At 40.6% G+C, this 25216-nt stretch overlaps 1 protein-coding gene across 5 annotated transcripts in view; it reads left to right on the top strand.

Annotated features, from left to right (window-relative positions):
• The window catches only part of CDK14 (cyclin dependent kinase 14), a 656595-nt gene that overhangs the window by 321078 nt on the left and 310301 nt on the right, over positions 1-25216 (top strand). For all 5 annotated transcript variants that reach the window (XM_077490836.1, XM_077490834.1, XM_077490833.1 and 2 more), the window contains one exon: positions 4673-4793. In XM_077490836.1, coding sequence (XP_077346962.1) covers positions 4673-4793 — 121 coding nt within the window. The remainder of the gene's footprint in view (positions 1-4672; positions 4794-25216) is intronic.

The raw sequence follows: 25216 nt of genomic DNA, 5'->3' as shown, positions 1-25216 counted from the left end.
TATGGGGTGTATTTTGCTCCAACGTGTAAGTATGCTCAACATACTTGCCTCCTAGTCTGCGGAACCTTCAGTGGTGAGGGGTCCATGCTCTCTGTCACTGCCCTATTGCCCCTGCCCCCATCTTGTCCATCAAATCTTCAACACTGGCATCTACTTAGGCCAATGGGCAGACACTGATCATATAAGCCCCGTGCTGGAGTTACATCGTCCCAGCACCCGCCTCCATTCCTTGGGAAAGGGTAAAGAATGCATGCACAAAAAATTTAGAGTTCTACCAAAAAAAAAAAAAAAGCGCTAGCTCTTTGCATTTTTCTCTTTTTTTGGTTTAATTGTAATACCTCCTGGAGAAATATGTACATTGTTTGTATTCGCGTTTATGTGCAAAATACAAAAGTGCTATTAACGACTTGGGTCTGAGCACTTTATGGAAAATGGTTAGTTGGCACTGGTAAATCCATTTATAATGCACATTCAAGAAGCTCTTGTAAAAAGGGAACTGATGTTGGAAACCTCTGGTTATATCAGTTGCATTTTTCTATTATGTATGTTTACAGATCAAAGATGAGTGTTGAAGGCAAATGATCAATGTATTGATCCCGTCCTCCAAAGTATGATGTGAGTGAGCTCTGGGATGGCTGAGCAATAGATTGATCCTTAAGTCATTCATTTCCATGTATGCATAGCAGATTAGCCTAATCGATTGGATGAGAAAAGCCCTAGAAGGTTTACATTTGTCTTGTAGCGCTTTCTTTGTATTGTCACCGGTTCCCATAGGACAGTCAGCGGTCACAATAGGTCGTAGGGGAAAGTTCCCTCAAAAAGAAAAATGAGTCCTAAGTATGTGGCTGTTCCAGTAGATTTTTTAATGACTTGACAAAGGGTTATTGATCTATGAAGCGTGTCGGTTTATACTTTGCTGTTCTGGACAGCATGGTGGCTTGGTGGTTAATGATTTTGTCTTGGTTTTAAATCCCACAAGAGTTGCTATCTGCATAGGGGGTTCTGATAGTGTATATAAACCCTCTGTTTAACCTATAATGCTTTCTGAATTATGTGTCGTGAGTGCAACCATTTGTGTTTATGTTTATTTGTAAAATGAAGATTTAAGAGATGCAAGAAAAAAAAATTATACATTTTAATTTAAAATAAATAAGATTGATGCGAAAATCCTGATAGTTTACCTTTTAAGAAGTTTGGAGTAGATATGTGTTGGGGAAATGAGATCTACTTCCATTTATCTCACAGCAATAATCTCTGTTTATGTCCTCATCCAGAGGATTCAGTAGCTCACACTTGGAGTAGTGGGTAATGAACTTTTTTATATCTAAAGTGGTCAAATTTCACAAACTCATATTTTCAGGAAACACACAATTCTTTCTTTTGATTCTTTGAAAAAATAAAATGTTTATTTTAATAAAGTTGAGCTTTTGAGACACCACGTATAACAGATTATGTATAAAACTGAATTTTTATATTCATACAAAAATTACAAATTCATTTTTACATATGTATCGCCGGTACTCCTGTAAATTTAGTTTTTCTAAGACAATAGTTGGGTCTTAGGGTTAAATTTAGTAAATTGTGATTCTGGCATCAGTTTGGCTGGACTGTATTGTGTTCTGCCTGGATGCATTGGGTACCAATTTCTCTCTCGGAGCCAGTGGGTGCGTTGTCTTGCTCTGTATTCCCGGGAGAGGGTACTTAAGGTGCTGAGGTCCCGTGGTTCTGGGTTCCGGTCCCGGTCCAGAAGTATGTTCTGACTCCATGGACCTGGTCCTCCTGACCAGCCCCCAGAGGCCTTCATTGCCTGGGGTGCGGATCCATCCATTTCCAAGTCTCAGGACTGGCTAGTCCAAAGCACAGTAACTGGAAGGAGGATTTCAAGGTGGTCCGGTGGGGTCTCGGGTTTGGAGAGGCCCAGCAACTCAAAACGCAACCAGGGGAGGACTCTTCGGAAAGAGGGCCATGCACGAGGCTGGCTGCTCGGTAAGAGCCAGGAAGCTGAGCTGAAAGGACAGCAAGTAAATCCGCATTCTTATGGTATCGCCTGACCGGCTGCAAGATACTGATACTGTAAGAAAGTTCCTAATTTCATCCTTGGGTTACACCTAAGTTTCTAGGCTCATCAAAAGTCCTACAACCAAGTCTGTGGCAGAGACTTTGCTAAGCTTAAATTACCTGTCGGCTGCTAAATCCACAAACGGGGATTTATCCGGTAGTTGAAATATCCAGTTGCGAATAGCTATTCCCTGGATCATCTAGAGAGAGACATTTTCAAGTGTCAGCAGTTTCCAAAAGTACCTAAGCTTTATTACCCATACCCTCTATTCCCACCTGAGAGACTGTGTTCTGTTCAACGTTAAAGGCAAATAAAAATTCCTAAAAAGGGATTCAAGTGTCGGTCTCTGCAGTTTATTGGGCCATCAACCTCGGGAACCCCTAGACAAGAACGAGGTGCAGAAGGTAAATGGTAAGCCCAGCAAAACCAGCCGCTCCTTTGGGCGTCAGTGCTTCACATAAATTCAAATGTACATTTTATATTTATTTTGTTTTGAATGGTGCCTCAAAAGGCAGAATTTCTTTCTGTTAATGTACATACATCATTTAGAAGTTGTGGCACTAGATCCTCCATCACATTTATTTTAAATGAACTGTTTTCAATCTCCAATTCTCTAACAGCTAGATACACATGCATGAATTTGCATCTTTGCCTAGAACAGGAAAAAAAAATGAAAGGTGTGACGCTAACTCAATCCAAGAAATAACAAGCGTGAATCATAAAAATGTGTATATAAAACAATCAAGAAATATATATATCCAAAAGACTATAGTGAAAGTCTCATAGAAAGTGACAGTCTTCACAGAATCGCCCAATCAGCGTGGACCCAGCTTAACAATCCTCAAAAAGCTACCATTATCTCTGGATCTGTCTGTGGGCTGAGGTTTGTTAAACTGGATTATTAAAAAGGTGAATCTTTTATAGATGGTTGGTGAGTGCACATTTTATACATACACGAGTTGCGGTGGAGCACGTGTAAAGAAAGATGAGCCCGAAGCAAAAAATAAAAATAAGCGTAGGGCTGGCATGACCAGGTAGCAGGGCTAACAGGCACACACAGATTAATCCAGTCTTGCTGGGGATTCATGTATCAGAGGGAGTGGGTGGTGCAGAATAGTTTTTTTTTGGCATGGTAAAGGTGGGGTTAATACTTCTGCAGTCAGTTCGAGGTCAGTGGACTAAGAACTTCCCACCTTTTAAATTAGATGTGGTGCAATGGCTGTTGTAGTGGCTTGGCGGTTTGGCATTTTTGTATAGTGGGGAACCATCTATGTGTAGTGGCCATAACCCGTTGCAGGGTGGCCTTGACTTTATGGGCTTACCAGTTACCTTCTCTTGGCCAGCTCTTCCACCTCTAGGGGTTCCCAGGTTTGATACCCAATGACTTGAACACTGACACAGATGAAGTCCTTTTTAAAAGGTTTTATTTTGCAGTAAGAACTCTCAATTAACACAGTCTCTTAAGAAACAGAGGGCATGGGTGAAGAACTCGGGCACCTTGAACTGCAGGTCTAGCAAAGTCTCGATTTCCACCCAGAAAGTAGCCACTCGCAGCTGGGCAGTCCAAGGCTGAACAGATCTCTAGCCAGAGATCATGGCAATCAGCACATTGACTCAAACTTGAACAAACAACCAAGGGTGAACAGGAACCTTTTTACTCTGTACCTGGAACGTTTCCCGTCTCCTCAATGGTACTGTAAAAGTGTGAATTCATCAGTGTCTTGAACTCGGTAACCAGGCACTTCTCAGGATGCCACTTGCTGGCCCTCCTCCGAAGAGTCCTCCCCCGGTCACTTCCATAAGCTGTGGTGTCCCTCCAAGCCGAGAACACACCCGGACACTTTGAATCCTCCCAGTTACTGCACCTCGGACCAATAGGTTCCAAGACTCGGGAACAGACGGATCCCTACCCCAGACCAAACAGGTCTATCAGGGGCCACAGACAGAAACATGTTGCGGGGTGTCAAACACCCCATGACCGGGACCCCTCACGGGGCTACACCATCCCTGGAACCAGACTAGACCACCAGGTCTCTCAAACAACTCTGGAACCCCGAACACATGACCCACACCCCTTTAAGTACCCCTTCCCAGACTCCTCAGCTTGCCCCGGCACTCCCACTGATTAGCTCAGAGAAGGCCGAAACCCAAACATCCAACCAGACCTGGTTCTGGCCTGTCATGTGCACCTCGCCGTTCACATGACCAGGCAGAACTTCCAAACACAGCCTGGCTAGACTGGTGTTAAGGCCTACCTACACAATTAACCCTCAGAACCTTTATTGTTCTGAGGCCAAAAACGAAATTTACATCCGCATGACATTTGATCCCAAATGTCATCCGCTACATATGGTATGGGGTCCTCTGTAAGATGTCTGTGAACGGAGGGCATTGGGCATATAGAGGTATCTACGTAAAATGTGGAGCGTTGGGATCGTCCCCGATTCGGTGTGTTGCGACTGGGGGACCTTGTGTGGTCACACCAGCTATCTTTTCTTCTTACCTGATTTTCATCATTACTTTAGCCACATACATTGTTACTTATTATATAAATCCTGCATAATAATAATTACATAGAACTATTTGGTGACATTAATTACTTTTCTCTTGCAGGTCTTGCACGAGCCAAATCAGTCCCCAGCCATACTTACTCTAATGAGGTAGTAACTCTTTGGTACAGGCCTCCAGACGTGCTGCTGGGTTCCACAGAGTACTCCACCTGCCTGGACATGTGGTAAGTGAGATGCCTTCAAAAGTTTGGGGTTGATTTACTAAAGGCAAATTTTTTTTGCACTTTGCAAGTTCAGTTGCGCCAGACCTTAGGAAATGAGGTGAAGCTCTGCTGACTTCCATCATCCAATTATGTGCAAGCAAAATGCTTCTTTTTTTTCCTTGCATGTGTATTTTTTGCAAAGTGAAGCATCTACTCCTTTACTAAGCTTTGGAGAAACTGCACTTGCAAAGCACACAGTCTATTTGTCCTTAGTAAACCAAGCCCCTTGAGTCAATGACCTGGAACAAATATGGCGGTAGGGATTTAGAAATGATTGAAGCCAGAGGATTAGTAAAACAGCAATCCCACAGGTCTAAAAATGACAGGTTCACTTTAAACTGTAAGCTGTGTCGTGTTTTCTTGTATCTGACACGTCACTGTATAGATGGATGGGCTCCCCCACATATAGCCACCTCACCTCTTGTAAGGTTGTGCTCAGCACAGTGATATGGGGAGCAGCTGAGCGCTTAACCGCATTGTTATTAATTCCTGTCATGTCACATTTCTTAATAGCTCTGCCTTTTTTTCTCACTTCAAAATTTAAGGAAACCATTACATGTGTCTGTGTGATAAATGTTAGCCTGCAGACCTCCAGTGTGTCTGCTACTGAAGCTGCACAAATAAATATTAACTTCTCCAGAGGTGAGCCCATATGACAAATGACACCATTAGTATGGCTTGTTATCCTGCTGCATCGTTACTGATGAGATGAGACGCCAGGCATTGTCTGTACAAGAGGCCTGAAGGAAAAGGGTCTGTGTTGCCACCATTTTCCTAGCTAATGTCTATAGATCCAACATACATCCACGAGATGACTGTTCTTAGGCCTGGCAATTGGGTACCTACGCTATATTGCCAAAAGTATTGGAACGCCTGCCAGACGCGGCTCTAGGCTTTGTGAGGCCTTAGGCAAAACTTAAACATGAAGCCCCATTCATGCCCATAATGGGAAAAATAATTCAAGCGATAAAAAAATTAATGTATATATCGCCTATATTAAAAGCCTTAAATACTATGAACTATGAATTCACAGTTTCTAAAATTTTCTCTAACCAATTAATCTTTAATCAAATATCATTAAATTTAGGTTATATATATAAATGTAAATGGAGAAAAATGTTTTTTTACTTTTTGTTATAACTTACACATTGCTAGTAGCAATGTATCTATATTTGTATCTATATTTGTGTGGGTGTAATAAGAACAAAACAAAACAAAACAAAAAAAAAAAAAATATATATATATCTATATATATATATATATATATATATATATATATATATATATATATATATATCAAATATAATCTATATTAAAATTTTAGATCATGCTCTCAAACTTTGTGTGTCGGAAATTCAGACGGAAAAAGTCAGATGGAGCCCACACACGATCAGATTTTCCGACAACAAGATCCGATCGCACATTTTCCGTCGGAAAGTCCGACCGTGTGTACAGGGCATTAGACTGTGCAGACAGGCACCAAACAATAGAGCCATAGCCACGGATGATCTCGCCACAGACAGGGTGCAAAGCAGACAGATGACCTCTCTATACTCTCCTTAGTTTCTACTACAAGCAGTGAAGCAGGAGAAGCCATCACGTTCGCTTTGAGTAGTCTCTGCAGAGTGCAGGCACCTGTGGGCCAAGTCTATTGTGTGGTGTGGAGAATTGCAAATCCCACCATGTCATGTGGGGCTGGGACAAGGTCTTCCAGTGCCCAGGGCGAAGCTGTCAAACTGTGCCCCCCTCCCGCTCCCCAGATGGAGTAGGGTCTGGGGTGCAGTTTGTAGCGACATGTGCAGTTTAATAGCAGTACACATTTTATTCTGCAGTAAAGCTTTAAGCCAGCAGAGATGTAGAAAAAAATGTATCATTGTGAGTAAAATTGCCTGTGTGTTGTCACTAGAAGGAATAGATGCCCCTGCGTCTGTGGTGTGAGGCTAAAGCTAAATTTTTGTTCAGCTGGTGAAGAAAAAATAAATGAACGGATTCACTCCATCCACACAAACGACACAGGTGGAGGAATCCTCCTCTTCTGTGCCATTGTATTCTGACAGTGGGACTCCCCCCGATGTCACAATACACGGATCAGTCTGCAACCATTTGGCTTTGGCTGCTGATTGAAAGAAAGTTTTCTAGCATGGCCGTTCAACGGAAGTAGATCTACTGGTTGATTTCTGTTGAACAGAAAGGGCAGAGGCCACATACAGACTGAAATATGTCTGGTCCCTATTGAACTGGCCGATTTTTGGTCTGTGTGCGCCCAGCTTAAGGGGCTTTGTGTGGCTGTGAAGGAGGAGTGGTGGAACCAGAGGGAAAGGGAAGCTCTGGTGCTAAATCTTGTGTCAGCCTAAAATTCAGATTCCTTGTTATATATTAGCATCTACATTCCGTTATCCCAAAATGATTGATAATCACTGCAGAGAGGTTTTTTTTACATTCATAACTTGGATTTATAACAGGCTTGGAACTTAATTCTAGAAGGCCCTTACCTCCTTTGCAAGCAAAACACATAGCCTTTAGTAAATGTCCAGTAAAGATTTCTGATCCTGGGAAGTAGTGCAGTTGTCCTGGTCTGTTATCATATCACAGATGCAGGATACTGATAATTTAAAGTGATTGTAAGGGTTTGTTATGTTATTTAAAAAAAAAAAAAATCATACTTTCCTCCACTGTGCAGCTCGTTTTGCACAGAGTATTAAACCCTATGGACTAAGACTGGGATGCCATTAAAGTTCATGTGCGTGTAAAGGCAGGAGTGCCAATAATTTTGGCAATATAGTGTAGGTACTAACCGCTGCATTATGAGAGGACAGGGATACCCATGTCCCTGTAATTTAGGATGTAGTGGTCCACGGGAGTCTGAGGGCTTCAGACGCAACCGCTCAACAGCCCAATGGGGCAGCTTAGGGGGTCCACCGGGAAAGAAAGAGGGAAGTGGGAAAGCCCCTATTATGTAGTTGAACAAAAAAGGTGATTAACACAAACAGTTTATCAATCGGATAAAAAAAAAGAAAAGGAAAAAAAATATATAAAAAATGACATCCAGAAGAGATCACCCTGTTGGGACACGCATCCTTCCATAAGCACATGTGGAGAATACCCTGTCCCCATGCAGGATTGATAAGGTTGCTATCAATGTCACAGGGGTCCTAGTCCTGAATCCTCTGTGGGTGTTGATCTAGGAGAGTTAGGAGAGATCTGGAAAAACTCAGTATTCTGAATTGCAGAGGTGCTCATTATCCTTTGTCTAAGGATGAATCAAAGTCATCTGCTTTAGTGAACATCAATTTGTTTTATTTCACTGATAAAATGTTTATTTAAACTACCTTTTCTTCAGTTCAGATTGATACACTGATCTTTACCCTTCCCCTGTCTCACTGTGTCATTCGAGTGGAATTTACCTATGTCCTGTGTAGTGGTGTAGTTGCCACTAGTAACAAACATCCACCAATTCACCCCGCTGACAGTCTCCCATATATCACTTGCAGAGACGATGAACAGTCCTTTACTGGTTTTGTTTATTGGGGGGTACAAATTGGTTGGGGGGGGGAAAGGGATATATGGGATGCCCATAGTCTAGTTCACTTTTCCATCATATTTGTAGATTTTTACAGATTAGCACATAATTAGAACCTAAAGAAATTATGTAACTGCTATGACCTTTCTCCTGCATCACCATGCAGACTATTGCTCCTCCTCTGCTTAACTCCTGCAGACTGTTGCTTCCAGGACTTCCTCACCCACGACCGTGTAAAGATGAAGACATCACCCATGACCTCCTGCGCAAACATATCCTGTGGTTTTCAATGTAATGTAAATGCCACTTCTTCTATAAGCAAGAAGGACCCACTCTGAATAGTTCCTCTGACTGGCTCTGGTTGCTCGCTGCTTCTAGACCAGAGGCCTGCAGCACCTCTCCCCGGAGGCCTAGTAGTTTAAAAGCACATGTTGGATGGTGGACTACTTGCTTGCAAATCCTATGCCCTCCGGCCACATTGATTTGATGCATATTCCCACCGTCTCTCCTCTGATCCAGGACACCTCATCATTGACCGTGTAATGATGAAGACTTTGTAAAAGCAAAGTTCCCTCACAAACTTCCTAGCACATCCAGCCCTTCACTGTGGTAAACTCACCAACCTTTCTCTGCCCCGAGTCCTTGATGGAGAACTTTACCAGACCATATGTTCCGACAGCTTCACCTGCTCCTCTGCTCCAGGAGTTCCTTATTGCTCACTGTGTAATTATAAGGACATCGCCAATGACCGTGTAAAGGCAAAGTTCCCTCACAGTTCTCCCCGGGCCTCCTCCTGCGATCGGCCAAATGGGGGTGCCCTCCTGCTGCTGTCTAGTATTCCATTCTCCACTTCACCCAGTCGACAACTCCTCCCAGTGGCATGTTACCTCCGCTTATATAGGAGGGCCGTCCCCTACCAATTCCAAGTGGGGATTGCCAAGGGGTTCCACATGAGCTGTCTCTCACTCCAGTTCCAGGCCCTGCCCCTCTTTCAGAACATTCTCCCCGGAAGCAAGGGAGGTGCTTCAGAGCCAGAGCACAGGTGGCCACACCCACTGCTAACCACTCCCAGCCCCCAGATCAAAGCAGACAGGCCTAGCTTGCAGCATAGGCCTGCCTAGATTAACCTGTGCTGACAGCCTAACAAAAAATCCTATTACCAGCACTTACCTGATGGTAGAGGGCGCTACACCCATATGTGCAAGTACTGGGATTTTGCAGGGTTCCTGCAATGATTGGAATGCTGGATGGGATTGACCACTAAAGGTAGCTTACTTACACAGGGGAGGGTAGCTTGGTGTTTTACTACAGGTGTACAGTACATCTAATGGCTCCTGTATGGCAATTTTTTTCAATGTTGCATGAAAACAGCAAAAAAACACCTTTTTTTTCTTGAAATATTTTGTCTATAGCTAACATAAAATTATTTTTGAAGGACAATATTAATCCCTTTGCGCCGACACCTGCCAGCCCTTTAAGGGGTTTGGCATTCCGGGAGGCGGAGCAGGGCTTGTGACCGCTGTGATTGGCTATCACTGCAGTCACATGATTGGAAAACTCCTGATCGTAAGAAGTGATTGGGAGCTTTTTGAGTGAGTTCGACGCCTAGGGATTAAAAGAGAGGTGTGTTGGAACCCCAAAAATACAGTGTAAACTTTATGTTAAGTAATTGCAAATTTATCATTTAATAAACAGGCCCATACTAAAAATGCAAAAACTGCTCTGGTCCGTAAGAGGTCTAAAAGTACAAGAGCTTAATGTGCTAATAACCTTTAATTACAGAATAGATGGTTTAGCAACAATATTTGTTATTGAGTAGATGCAAATCCTATCAGTAACTGCTCATCTCACATTGACAAATCCCCGTTCTGGCTCTCTGAGGAACGATTGTGGGTCGCCAACAGCACCGCGGGCACCCTATAGCTCTTAAAGCAGCCGACTTGCACCTGTGATGATTTGTGCAGTCGTGCCAACCTGCCACAGTATGACGGCAGCTGATCAACAAGCAATTCAAATTTGGGATCGAGTACCGATTTACTTTTTTTTTAAATACTCACTGATACCTACCGCAACTGTTTTATTTACACTTAAGCAGTCAGCAATGGTACAAAGCATTGGAAGATTTTTACAGATGAAATACATTTTTTTATTTTTTATTTTGTGCTTTCTAATAAATAGTAAAGGTGTAAAAATTTTAACAAACAAAGCAAAAAAAGTTTTTAATTTATTAATGGTTTATAAAATAGAAGTTAATAAAAAAAAAATCAGCAGGAAAATATTAATTAATGGAGAAGGAGAATAAGGAGTTAAGACTGATTCAAGTAAATTAAGGGTTGATAACACTTGAGGACACTGAACATTGAAGCTCGCGGATAGGGATGAGGACACTGAACATTGAAGCACAGGGATAAGGGTGAGGACACTGAACATTGAAGCTCGGGGATAAGGATGAGGACACTGAACATTGAAGCTCGGGGATAAGGATGAGGACACTGAACATTGAAGCAGGGGGATAGGGATGAGGACACGGAACATTGAAGCACCGGGATAAGGATGAGGACACTGAACATTGAAGCAGGGGGATAGGGATGAGGACACTGAACATTGAAGCTCGCGGATAGGGATGAGGACACTGAACATTGAAGCTCGGGGATAAGGATGAGGACACGGAACATTGAAGCTCGGGGATAAGGATGAGGCACTGAACATTGAAGCAGGGGGATAAGGATGAGGACACTGAACATTGAAGCACAGGGATAGGGATGAGGACACTGAACATTGAAGCTCAGGGATAAGGATGAGGACACTGAACATTGAAGCTCGGGGATAAGGATGAGGCACTGAACATTGAAGCACAGGGATAAGGATGAGGACACTGAACATTGAAGCACAGGGATAAGGATGAGGACACTGAACATTGAAGCAGGGGGATAGGGATGAGGACACTGAACATTGAAGCTCGCGGATAAGGATGAGGACACGGAACATTGAAGCTCGGGGATAAGGATGAGGCACTGAACATTGAAGCAGGGGGATAAGGATGAGGACACTGAACATTGAAGCACAGGGATAGGGATGAGGACACTGAACATTGAAGCTCAGGGATAAGGATGAGGACACTGAACATTGAAGCTCGGGGATAAGGATGAGGCACTGAACATTGAAGCACAGGGATAAGGATGAGGACACTGAACATTGAAGCACAGGGATAAGGATGAGGACACTGAACATTGAAGCAGGGGGATAGGGATGAGGACACTGAACATTGAAGCTCGCGGATAAGGATGAGGACACGGAACATTGAAGCATGTAGCTCAGGATAGGCACTACAAGTCCCAGCAATGCAAAACCTAACACCGCACGTAGCTCAGCATGGTTGGTAAAAAATGATACTAGGTAACAGGGGAAGTATTAGTGTTGTAACGCACTGCCCAGTGTTTGTGTTGTGTGTAACATCACTTCCGTAACATTATGTGATGGTTTCGCTGACCTGTATTGCCGAAACTATGTTGGAACGCACGGCGCGAGTGTTTGGAACACATTGCGCATGCGCAGTACGCAATTTCTGGCGGCAACGTCACTTCCGCAGCATCCTGTGATAGGCAGCAAAATATGACACTACAGCGGAAAGGCTGAAGGAGATCAGCAGCTCCAAAATGCAAACAGAATGAAAAAAAAAAAAAAAAGTCAAAACTGTATTAATAAATTACAGCAGTTTGATATAAATTCCTAACTAAATGTTATCCAGTTAGTATTTACTTTAAGTATATTTTTCCCTTTACTTTTTTTTCTTTCTTCATTTTTTATTTTAAACAAAGACAAGACTGGCGTTTTCCATTGTGTAAAGTTGTAGAATTGGCAGACATAACAAAGCTCTCGTGTTTCTCTAAGTATCAGCTAGCGAAGCAGATGAGCAGAGGAAGACTGGCGGGGGTGTAATGAATGGGGTCTAATAAGAGTACTAGTGGTAAAGGAGGAGGAAGCGACGGTAGGATGGAGTGGACCAGCTGCACTCTAATGACAGCACAAACATTGTCTCTGTGGATGGCGCAGGAGGCCGGGGTCATTGCCTCCAAATTGTTTTTACACTTCATTTGCTACCTGCAAGCATTTGTTGAAAAACGATGATCTTTGTCTAATTTTACATGGTGACTGTTAAATCATAATGCATAGGAGTGAGGGCACAGGTACGGAATCCACTAAAAATGTCTTGCTGTATATGTGCAAGACCAACAAGAATACCTTTACCACGAGAACAAAGGAGCAAAATGTGAGCATTGATCCAGGGGCCCCAAACAACCTTTCCTACTTTCTTTACCAATTTTTTCATCCTACTTCAGTTGTTATTTTATTTTGTTAATCTTCATCTTTTCCTTATCTTTCTTTTTTTCCTTAAATTTTTTATCTTCCTTTTTTTCCTTTTTTGAGCTTCCATTTCCTTATTTGATTTATCTTCCTTTTTTATTCTTCAATTTTTCTGCTTTCTCTTATTTGTTTTTCTTACTCTCTCCTTTTTTTTTAAATTTTTGTTCTTTTCTTTTCCTTATCTGATTTATCTTCCTTTTTTTATTCTTCAATTTTTCTACTTTCTCTTATTTGTTTTTATTTTTCCTTTTTTATTTGTGTTTTTTTTTTTTACTTTATTGGCTTTATCTTCCTTTTTTATAAAATTTTTCTGCTTTGTCTTGTTTTTCTTACTTTTTTCCATTTTTATTTTTTATTTTTTAAATTTTATTTCTCGTTTGTGTTTTTTTTTTTTTTCTTTTAACTTATACAATACAGTGAGGGCCAGTGAAAAGTGATTTTAAAGTGATTTATCTTTTTTTCATTTTTATTTCTCTTTTGTGTGTGTTTTTTTTTTTCCTTGTACAATAAAGTGAGGGCCAGCTGTGTACCACATCCCTAAACAGCACCACAAAAATGTTTTATTTAAGCAGACTTTACCAGTACCACATGGAGATCATAACATTAAAGTACAATTTTTTTTTTTTTATATCAGTTTGTAAAATGCATTGCACCAAATGGCCCAATATATAAAAAAAAAAAAAAAATCCCACAGTAGTGCAAACACATCAATACTAACATGTATCCATCACCCGTAAATGCATAGGAGTGAGGGCATAGGTACTGCTTGAATCCACTAAAAATGTCTTACTGTATATGTGCAAGACTAACAAGAATACTTTTACCACGAGAACAAAGGAGCAAAATGTGAGCATTGATCCAGGGGCCCCAAACAACCTTTCTTACTTTCTTTCCCAATTTTTTCTTCCTACTTCAGTTATTTTATTTTGTTAATCTTAATATTTTTTCCTTATCTTTCCTTTTTTTTCCCTTTAATTTTTAATCTTCCCTTTTTCCTTTTTTATCGTCCTTTTTTCCTCCTTTTTTTATTCTTCAATTTATCTGCTTTCTCTTATTTGTTTTTCTTTTTCCTTTTTACATTTTTGTTCTTTTTTTTTCCTTATCTGATTTATCTTCCTTTTTTATTCAGTTGTTCTGCTTTCCCTTTGTTTTTCTTTCTTACTTTTTCCTTTTTTTGTCTTTTTGTTCGTTTTTTTCTTTTTTGATTTTTCTTTTTTTCTTATTTCTCTTCTTTTTTTTTTTTTTTTTTTTGTTTAACTTGTACAATAAAGTGAGGGCCAGCTGGGTATCACATCCCTAAACGACACCACGCAAAAAAATATATATTTAAGCAGACTTTACCGGTACCACACGGAGATCACAATTTTTTTTATATCAATTTGTAAAATGCATTGAACCAAATGGCTATATAATATATATAATAAAAAACACAGTAGTGCAACATATCAAAACAAACATATCTATCACCTGTAAATAATATCACAGCATGACGGATAAAAAAAATACCAGTACCACATGGAGACCATAATATTAAAATACAATCAATTGATATCAATGTATAAAATGCATTGGACCAAATGGCCTTGTATAAAAAAATAAAAAATAAAAAAAAAAAAAACTATTCATGCAACATATCTATACAAACATGTATCCATCACCATTCACATGGGAAGTCTAACAGCCTTTACAAGCTAGACATAAAACTTAACTTTCAGACACACATACAGTATCAACATGGGTGTTTCTCCACAACATGGTGAGTAATCGGACAACTTTTTTCTTTTTTTTTTTCAATTTTTGATTTTCTCCTTTTTTCTCTTAACATATTTCTCGTTTGTTTTATTTTCATTTCTTTAGTGCCTTCTCATTTTTTCCTCTTGTTTTGTTTTCTCTTCCATTTTTTTTTTTTTCCAGTTGGCAGAGCCAAAACTAGGATAATGCAGCAAGGGCATTTGCCCAGGAACACAGGAGAAAATAGGAGGCACCATAATACAATAAATAATGTAAAATAATGCCAAAATAATAATTTTAAAAGACTATATCTGTCTGTATCCTTGGTTGGAAATAAAATGATACTCTTGGGTGTTGATTTAAGAGATAATTTCACTTTTCAAGTGAATTTCCACTTAGTTCAGTGAATGTGGGAAGCTGTGCTGAATCCAATCATTGCAAAATAATACAAAAAACACAAATTTTGATTTTAAAAGTCAGAATTTGTTTTCATAAATATATGAGGGCCCCTTCTTCCACGCATCTTAATTTATTTTCTATACATTTTACAACTATAATGTCTAAGTAAACTTGTTACAACCATTAGTAAATGTTTACAGTCAGTAAAAACAGTATGTCAAAAACAATCGGTAATTTTAGAAAGGTAGTGATCTTTGACAAGTCTATTTTATTTTGAAGTATACAATTATAGCATAATAAAAAATGGGTGGGAGGCAATAATTTTGCAATTTTGTGTGCCACATCCAAAGTTATAGACCAGACTCTTGGAATACCGCTAGTGGTGGACTTTTAAGGCACGTACAGTAAATAAAAAAATAAAAATAAATAATATATATTTTTTTTTTTGATATTTACTATACGTGCCTTAAAAGTCCACCACTAGGGGTATTCCAAGAGTCTGGATTATAGCATAATAAAATCATGAGTGAACAAAAACAAAAATACACAGTTGTCAAGTGTTTTAATTTTTATTTAAATAAATTACCATATTATTATATTGTCTTTCAACACCCAGTAGAATTCAAACATTCATTCTCTGGTATTTTCCAGTGTAAGTTTGAATTTGATTGGCAGCTCTGAAGCATCGGAGATCAGTTGTTAGAATGCTTAAAAAAATAAGCTATGTTGTAACTATTTTTTATTTATTTTTTGTTGTTAAATTGCATTGTGCTGTAGAAAAATACAGCATGTAATTGTTTTCAACAGTGGACAATCAGCAGTAAATCTCATCAGCTAAATTATTAATACCTTTATCTAGCATATGCCAGGTGCGTGCGTTTTGAAACGTGAGAATGGACATGTCAAATCTTATCTTGTATTTATGATAATATTGTTAACATTTAGCCTTTCTGAGGGTGAGCTGAAGCACAGTTGGAAAGCTCTTGATTGACGTTGCATCCCGGGAGGATGTATTGCTACACATTTTGTTTTTAAATAAAGCTTCCCTGTGGAATGGAGGTTCTGTGTTTCCATAGCAACAGTGAGATCCTGTAATCCATAGGCAGGGTTGTCGGATATAATTTCAAAAAAGTAACCCAACACTGTCTCAAAATTAGCCGAAACCAAGCTCAAACTAGGCCAAAGATGAAAAAATTTTTTTTTGAAAAGCACTCAATGGAAGCAGAAAAAATGGTGTGTGTGTGTGTGTGTGTGTGTGTATTTATTATTACACTATTGCTCAAAAGTTTTATAACACCCCCATTTTTTCATTTTTTATTTTTATACCTGAAAAGTACAGTTTATTATTTAATTGTGCTCTGAAATTAAAACTTAGAACAGATAGATATTAGACGAATAAATGAAATTGAAAATAATTTTGTTTTACAAAATGTCTTTTTTTTTTTTTGTTTTTGTTTTTTTTTTGTATGGAACATTTAGATATTTAGAGTTAAAAATTAAATCATAAAATACTTTTGTTTAACAAAATGTAATCTAAAAATTTGACTCCTCAAAGTAGCCACCAATTGCAGATAGACCAGCTAAACACACTGTTGGTGGCTGTCAGAAAAGTATCTTCTGACTTTGTTGCAGCTTTGGGCCTGCCAGATCCTTTTTCTGTTAGATTTTTCTCCATTTTCCGAGTGCCTTCTCATTGTGTGAGAAACTTTCACTGACAACTTGGGGCAAATATACTAGTGGCAGACAGGTTGTTAATTTTGCAAAAGAAAGGACCTGGATCGCCTACTGGCAACACTGTGGTTCCCTGGGGATTTGTAGTTCCAGTGTTCACCAACAGGTGTCTACCAGCTGCCAACAGATCCCAGTAATTAGTCTTCACCGGGTGCTGGCTGCTGGGAGGGTATTTAGTTCCCCTAGCAAAATGCTAAAGCGAGAGGCCCTATTAGAGGGTGAACTAAATAGTCCAGCAGCCAGCATCAGGTGGAGGCTAAATGCATGAGGACGACCCGCCGCTCCAGGTAAGGTAAGAAAGCTTGGTGGAAAAACTGCAAGTGTGTGCCTGCCTCAGCTCACCTCTGTGTATTGCAATCAAGGAAGAAATGGCTGCACACCATGGCTGGTTCCAAAATCCTTTATTAGGGTTCCAAATATGACGCCACAGGACACCAACAGGCTACCAGGTGGAGACTAGTTACTGGGATCTGCTGGCAACTAGGAGACGCATGCAGGTGGACATTGGAACTACAACTCTTCAGGGAACTACAATGCTGCCAGCACGCGTCTCCCAGCTGCCATCAGATCCCAGTATTTAGTCTCCACCTGGTGCTGGCTGCTGGGAAGGGTATTTAGTTCCCTCTCTAATAGGGCCTCTTGCTTAAGTGCTTTGCTTATCTAGCCAGATACTGCTTGCCATTTAGCCTGCCCCTCATCTTGCCCTACATCTGCTCCCCTTGTTCCTGATCCCAGCCTTGGTTCCCCCTTCTTCCTTGCATCTCCAGTATTACCCTGTTTATCTGTGTTCCCCATTTTTGTACATATTATGTATAGTTAGTCACTGTAGCTTTCCTGTTACTTTTTTAGGTTGCAATTTAGGCATTTTGATTATATAGTTATGGTTCGTGTTTGTCGTGTTCCCTATTTGCTGGTGTTGAAATTTTGGTTTTGCTGTAAAAAAAAAATCTTACCTGAAGCATACACATTCTGGGGTCAGTTTCCGAAGTGTAGGCACATGGATCTGACCATCCTTGCTGCTGATTCCTGACAATGTGGTGACAAATCATGTTTCAAAGAATATCCAATTTTGTGCAAGGAAAATAAAACCAAAAAAAAAAGGTATTTTTGGCTGAACATTATTGGATAATGAAAGACAGCAGATAATTATCTCATTTACTAATCGAAGAGAAAATTATTTTGCTAAATAGATAGCCTGTATACTATTGCACAGCCCATTTTCCATTAGTAAAGCAACCCCATGGGGTCTTGAATGGTGGACCACTGAAGTTTGCTAGGGTTAATGTAAAAATTGTATTAACCTGAAGTAGGTGTAAGCCCCAGTGCTGGGACAAGGCCATCTAAAGTCCAGGGTGAACATGTCAAACTGCACCCCCCCCCCCCCCAAGATGTATTAGCATTATGTGTTAGTAAATATCCCCCATAAAGACGCTGAGTGCTATTCTGCATGCTTACCCCCTCCTCCCAGTACAAATCTGCCCCCCTGTTGAAATTCCCCCTAGAACCCCACTCTTAGCACCCCCCCCATATTTCCCTTCTTAGAACAAAACTTATCCCCTGCTGCCCTCCAAATTCCCCCTTCGAACACAAATCCCCCCAATCTAGTTGTGGCACAAACATGATACCACCGTGCCCAGGGCAGCCATCCCTCTGGCCCACCCCTTGTCCTGACCCTGGTTAATCCAATTGATAAGCTTGCCTAAAAGTTTAAATATGTTAATTTAATTGTAAAAATTGTTTGTCTTTTAAAATGTGAACCTTTCATTAAAATAATTTCTGCTAATCCTGCCATGAATGGTCCCTTGTTCAGGCACTTTCCGTTATGGGATGACACATGTCTCCAAATTCTGCTTATGCAGTGTCACCCTGTCATATGTGTCCCTAAAAGCTGCCATGTCGGCACACATTGCCCGGGCATGTTGTACCATTTTCACTATTAGGAAGCTGATAATTCTGTGAAGAATACAAATAGTTGGGAATGCTGGAAGATGCTGGAAGAGATCAGCAGTGTTCAGCTGCCAAAAAAATGGTGAAAACTTATTTTTTAATAATAAATTTGGCAGTTGTTTTGTGTTATTCATTGCTTTAGCAAACTTTAAACCTGCTTTACATAAAGGAAGGTTTGATAGGATAAACAAATGTAGTGGCATTGGAGCAAGGGAGCTAACATTTCACAAATTCCTTAGCGGGGGAAATGTTTGGGAATTGGGAGATGTAGAGTTTCAATTTTCTGCCAACAGAAAGATTACAAGATGATAAATGATCAGCAGCCTGTACACACTTTGTTCTCCTTCCAAATACGATATATGAAAATATACTTTAGAATTAACTTGAGCACCGCATGTTGTTTTTTTTTTTTAACCAGTAACATGCAACTGCTTTTTGCCACTTGGGACAGTGAGTCCTACAGCAGCTGCTCCCATTGCATTTGAACGTGGAAGAGATGGCTGTCCATCTGTTTCTGGCAGTGTGCTAAAGCCTACAAAGTCATCTCTTTTGTGCAAAGGGTTACCTAGCGGCACTATAGACCCAGCTGTTCTGGTGTAGACTTGAAGGTTCAGCATCTGAAATGTAGGTAAAAAATATCTGCACGTCTTTGTAATATGTGCACATTTTCATATGCCTTGTCCCTTTTGAAAATGCTGTAAGTACATCAAAGAAATGTATACAAAAAACATATTGTGCTGTTTACAATTAAACATTAAAGCGATATTACATTTTTTTTTTTTATGACAAACGTGTTCTACTTATCTGCCCTGTGCAGTGGTTTTGCACAGAGCAGCCCTGATCCTCCTCTTCTTAGGTCCCACACTGGCGCTCCTGGCTCCTTCCTCCTGCCGCGCTTCCAAGCCATGGCTTGGCTCCGCCCCCTCGGTCTCCAGAATGGCTCACTGGCTGTGAGTGACAGCAGCCGGAGTCCATAGCTATGGCTGCTGCCAAAAAGCCAATCAGGAGTGCGAGTCCCCAGAGATGCAAGGCTCTCCTGGACATCGCTGGCTCGAGAGGAGGCTTGGGTAAGTATTGGGGGGCTGCTGCACACAGAAGGTAAAAAAAATTGTGCCTTTACAACCACTTTAACTATCAGTATGACCAATAATCAAAAAGTCCCAAAGTATTCAAGCAAAAAAGTCCACTGTAATGAAATAACATCTTGAAATCTTTTCATCGCATCCAGTGGCCATACCACCACCCAACGTGTCTCCTTACCAGAAAATTAGACATTATCTTACCAGACAATAAAACATTCACTCATTACATTAAGCTTTATATGATTCCAGACAGCATGACTGTCTATCTCCCTTGTAATGGTAATGGACACACACCATCCCAAACCTCCTTATGCCGATCCTGGGCAGGAAGGATGGCTCTCTTCTCAATATACAATGCTTATAACAAGCCACAGTATAAGGTCTTGGATGCAGAGAAGAACAGAGGAAACCACATAGTGTAGTATTTTCTTACTCCAGTGTTAACCAGTTGTCTACCTACCTTTGCTGTGTTACACACATCCATAAAATCTCCTCCTCTGTACACAAGGCGTCTCCTGTACGTCCAGTAGACTGCCTGCAGTTTCTCCTCTCCCCTGCTCCCTCCTGTGTGCAGCCCTGTGAGTCCTGGTGGTCTGTAGAAAGCTGCGCTCCCAATCCTAGGATTGGGAGCCAGTCCGAAGCCTTCCTCGTTGAATGATCACTGTGACCGCCAATCACAATGATCATTCAGTATAACATTTGTAAACCATAACAAAAGTAACACACTAGCTGTCTTATTTCTTCAGTTCTCTGACATGGCAATCTGAGTGAGAGAGCTGCAGCTAATGCCCCATGCACACTGCTGCTGTTCAACTAAGCTTTTTGTGAGTTTGGGCATTTTTTTTCTACCCTTGAACTCCTCTCTATATTATCCTATGTGTCCATGCACATATGGATGTTTTTAGCCATTTAGTATCAGGGGAGTTTAGAGGATGTTTTCTGAACGCCCTAAAATCACGTTCCGGAGAGGGCATTTTGACCACAAAAAAACAATGCGTGCAAAGGCTAGGCGTCTTTTGCACTTCAGCATTTATTTCAATTGCCAGAATAAATATACTGCCCTGGGAGACATGTATCATTTTTTTTTTTTTTTAAGTTTGTTTTTACAGGAGCAGAGACTTTAACCGCTAGCGGACCAGCCATCGCAGATGTACTGCGGCAGCATGGCTCAGCTGCGTGAATCACAGTTATGCTACGGCCCCACTAGGGGGCGCTTGCGGGCCGATGCTCACCGAGCCAATGGTCTCGATCGCCGCCAGGCTCCCCGTTATCGCTCGGGGCAAACTGAGAATCGGGAGCTGTGTGTGTAAACAGTTTCTGGTTCTCTGAGCAGTGAACTGACACATCGTCTGTTCATAAAGAGTATGAACAGCGATCTGTTAGTTTCCCTGCACAGTCCCATCCCCCCTTTAGTTAGAACACTCCCTAGGATACATATTAATCCCTTCACTGCCCCTAGTGTTAACCCCTTCACTGCCAGTGACATTTTTTACAGTAATCGATGCATTTATTGCAATATTTTTGGTAAAAAAAAAAAATGTAGAAGAATACGTATCCTAAACTGGGAAAAAAATTTGTTTTTTTATATATTTTTGGGGGAAATTTATTATAGCAAAAAGTAAAAAATGCGTGTTTTTTCCAATTTTTTTTTTTATAGCGCTAAAATAAAAACCGCAGAGGTGGTCAAATACCACCAAAAGAAAGCTCTATATGTGGGAAAAAAAAGGACGTAAATTTTGTTTGGGTGCAACGTTGAAGCAGTGCCGAATCGCAAAAAGTGGTCTTGTCTTTGGCCAGCCAAATGGTCCGGGCTTATGTGGTTAATGATTTGCTGGCAATACAATAATGTTGAAAAAATGGCCCCCCCAAATTAAAAACTGCATGCTAAAATAAAAAAGTAGCATGGACCCCCACAAAATCCATACCAGACCCTTATCCAAGCATGCAGCCTGGCAGGTCAGGTATGGGGGGGACTAGCGAGCACCCCCCCATTTGAACCATACTAGACCACATGCCCTCAACATGGGGGAGTGCTTTGGGCAGGGCTTGTACTTATGTTGATGGGGACAAGGACCTCTTCCTGACAACCCTGGGCTGTTGTTGTGGGGGTCTTCAGGGAGTTTATCGGAATCTGGAATCTGGAAGCCCCCCTTTAACAAGGGGGGCCTCCAGACCCTGGCCCCCCAATATAAATGAGTACGGGGTACACCTTCACCAAAAAAGTGTTTTTGACAATTCCTTTGTTTTTTTTAATTTATTTATTTTTTTAATAATGTCCCCAAATAGCTCCATCGTCAATCACACCGCGCGCCTCCACCACCAGACCCCAAAAAAAGGAAAAAAATTGCTCTGCCCACGATGAAGGCCTACCTGCTCTGCTGTTTGACACCACCCCATGTGACGTCACCGACCGGTGCATGCTGGGTCGGTGGCGTCGCAAGGGTCCAATGGCTCCAGCTGCTGTGTCTGAGCCAAGAAGGAGAGAGAGATTTAGGCTACATTTAGATCCCTTTTCAGGGGAGTTTCCCAGGCAGCGAGGAAGTGATATGTCACCTCCTCAGAGCCTTTTCAACTCTGTAAATGCTGAACCATTATGCCACAACCATGTGTAATGCAATGTAGTTGCTTTGCAGCCCCATTCACTTGAACGGGTTACATTTGGGGATGGTGCTAGCCACCAAACATGATGGGGTATACATTTGCTTTGCACCTGTGCATGTGTGCAACCCTGTACAGCTGTCATTACTGCTTTAAAGGTGCTGACGGGAGGGGGGGGGTAAAAATGGTGGTTAAACTGCCTGTGTTTTGTGTCTGGAGTTTAGCTTTAAACTAACTTATCCTAGTAAATTGACCCTTCTGTATCCAACATCTCGGTTTCCATTGATGGGCTAAATAATACTACATCCTACAAAATGCCTCTCGGTCTGGTGTCATTGGTGTCATTGACTGGCGCTCCAGGCTGACGTGTGCCCCTCAGTTTAGTTCATTGTATTTCTCTCATTGCAAATTAGGTTTTTAGCCTACAGATGTTCTTCGTATCTCCATTGTAAATCTTGCCAGTTAAACGCAATCCTTTCTGGTAATGAAAGTTCTAGAACTTCATTTTTTTTCCCCCTAACTTGACTCTTTTTCATTCCTGATTCTGAGAGCACTTGACGAAGATTTATTGTGGCTGTGGCTCACTAATGGACCTCTGAGAAAGGCAAATGATGACTGGCAGTTTAATCAATTCCCCTTCTCCAGTAACCAGGCAGGACAGATGGAACATTATATGCAATCACCTACTTTTCCAATTTACTTTAGTCATAGCCATTGATTAGAGAAACATTTTTTCTGCCTTGTATCAAAATATTTAAGAAAAAAAACATTTTTTCTTCTAAATATACAAAAGAAGGAAATTGCTTTGGTTTTTTTGGGTTGAATTACGTTTCTTGATTGTTATGTGGAATTAGCTATCAAAAGATCAGACAGCTCAAGGAAATGTTATTATAGTAAGTATAAAGTTAATTTGTGTTGGCGCAGTAGCCGTGTCTCTGAAATTTGGAACTAATTAAAGCCCAATTTCAGGATTTTTGATCCCCTTTCACCTGACACCACTCTCCTGAATTTTTATAATTTTTTGTAAATTACAGCACACATACCTTAAATCCAGATTTCTTCTAGTTAGCTACTTGATGTCTTGGGTCCTTACTCCTGCACAGACAGTGGTCCCATGATGACATGTCCCAAAGCTGCTGTTAGAAATCTTGGGGCCCTGTACCTCAACCTCATCTACAAAGGGGTGTAGTGGAACAGTGGCACTTACTTTACCTACGTAGTAAAAATAAAATAAAAAAGTCCGTAAGTAGGTAATACCCTCACCATGCCAACATCCAAAATATATATTAAAGGATTGACCAAATTCAAAAAATTAGCAAACTTTGTAGGCACACAATGAGAGAGAGAATCAATAAAAAAGTATACATTTTATTACAACATTATTAAAAAACAAATAAACAACATACAAACAATGCCCTGTATAGATGCAATTACACAATAATGCAGTTATAGAGGACTAAACCTACGGTACAAAGATTAATTTAATACTGTATCAAGGTAAAAGAAAAAATATCTGATCCAGTAATGCCTCCAATAACTTGCTGGTCGATGCGTTTCACTAAAATATTTTCTTCCTCAGGACAGATACTGGGTAGGTGCTGGTATATTTAAAAACAAGAGTGTACATGTACAAGTATTTAATGCAGTCTATATCTATAGAAGTATGAATTATGATTGTTACAGCATTTCTCCAGGAGGAGTACATGTATACAAAGACTAATTACATATAAACATAACAACGTGTATTCTTGCTGGGTAAACTTGTGGCTCAAGGTGTGGGAGAACTTGACCAAACTGCCAAAAAAAATGAAAATGCATATGTGTGTCTGATAGTAGGATACAAATATATCATGTGGTCTATAGTAGATACCACTAAATAAAACAAAAACCAACAAGCCTATGCGTTATAAATTAGAATGCTACTATAAAGGTCTCCCAATTCAAAGACTGATTTATGTTCGACTTAGCTCTCATCTGGTATATAGTAGTGATGTAGTGCTGTATAGCTATTTTGAGTATAAATCGCACACAGTGGTAAGTGGTCGCAAAAAAAAAAATGTGTATATAATATATATATATATATATGATGAAAGAAAAGAAAGAAAGTATATTTGAATGGGACTTACCAATAGTACCAAAAGATATCCCATGGATACCGGACCAAGCTATTAAATGGGTAGGTATACAGTCCCCTTAAGTATAGAGGCAAATGAAATATCTAAAAGAGGAGGCATAGCAAACTATTAGGTATTTAGCAAAAAAAAAACGCACGGACCCACCTGAATGTGTAGATACTGCGCTTATCACATCAAGTTGGTATTGCCACATACGTAGGGGAAAAGTGTGCCCCTGTAACGGAAGCAATTAAATGGAATAAATATCCACTTTAGGACATAAAGTCACATAGCGGTTACGCATGGAGTCACCTTCTCAGCGTTGCCGTGTAGCCACGATCCCCTGTGATGAAGTCCAAAGTGACGAAACTCATTGGGGTGTGTCTACATGGCCACGCTGAGAAGGTGACTCCATGTGTACGAAGGAAGCTATGAGGAGAATGCAACACTGAGTCACCTGGCATGTTTGGAATTTTAACAGTGCATTTTTGAATCTTTTATGTTGTAAGTGCTTTACTTTTAGTAAACCGATTACCCTAATGTGTTTTTATACTATTGGAGGCTCTGTCTCATTTTCTATCTCCACATGTGGAAAGTGTCTTTATTAATCTGGATAGAGATTGGCGTGCGCAAGCGGCTCTTCAATAACCTCTAATAAGGCGATATTTGCCAGTCATGAGAGTGAATGGCAACAACATCTGATGAGCTTTATTCTTAAGGGAGTGGAATCTTGGTGATTTTGTTTTACTACCTTTTCATCACTTTAAGTTGGACTGTTTTACCATATTGATTTGCTGGGGGAGGTGCACCACTCTCAGATTCAATCATCTGGCGGTGTCCACATCCCCCCGATTGGACAGTGGTGTCGGATGCATCTGAGCCACTGTGGGGTTTGAC

Source organism: Lithobates pipiens, unplaced genomic scaffold (genome assembly GCF_037356315.1).
Source record: "Lithobates pipiens isolate NorthernLeopardFrog02 unplaced genomic scaffold, aLitPip1_a1.2 Scaffold_19, whole genome shotgun sequence".
Lineage (NCBI taxonomy): Eukaryota > Metazoa > Chordata > Amphibia > Anura > Ranidae > Lithobates > Lithobates pipiens.
The sequence above is the reverse complement of the archived record's forward strand: the minus strand, read 5'-3'. Positions and strand labels throughout refer to the sequence as shown.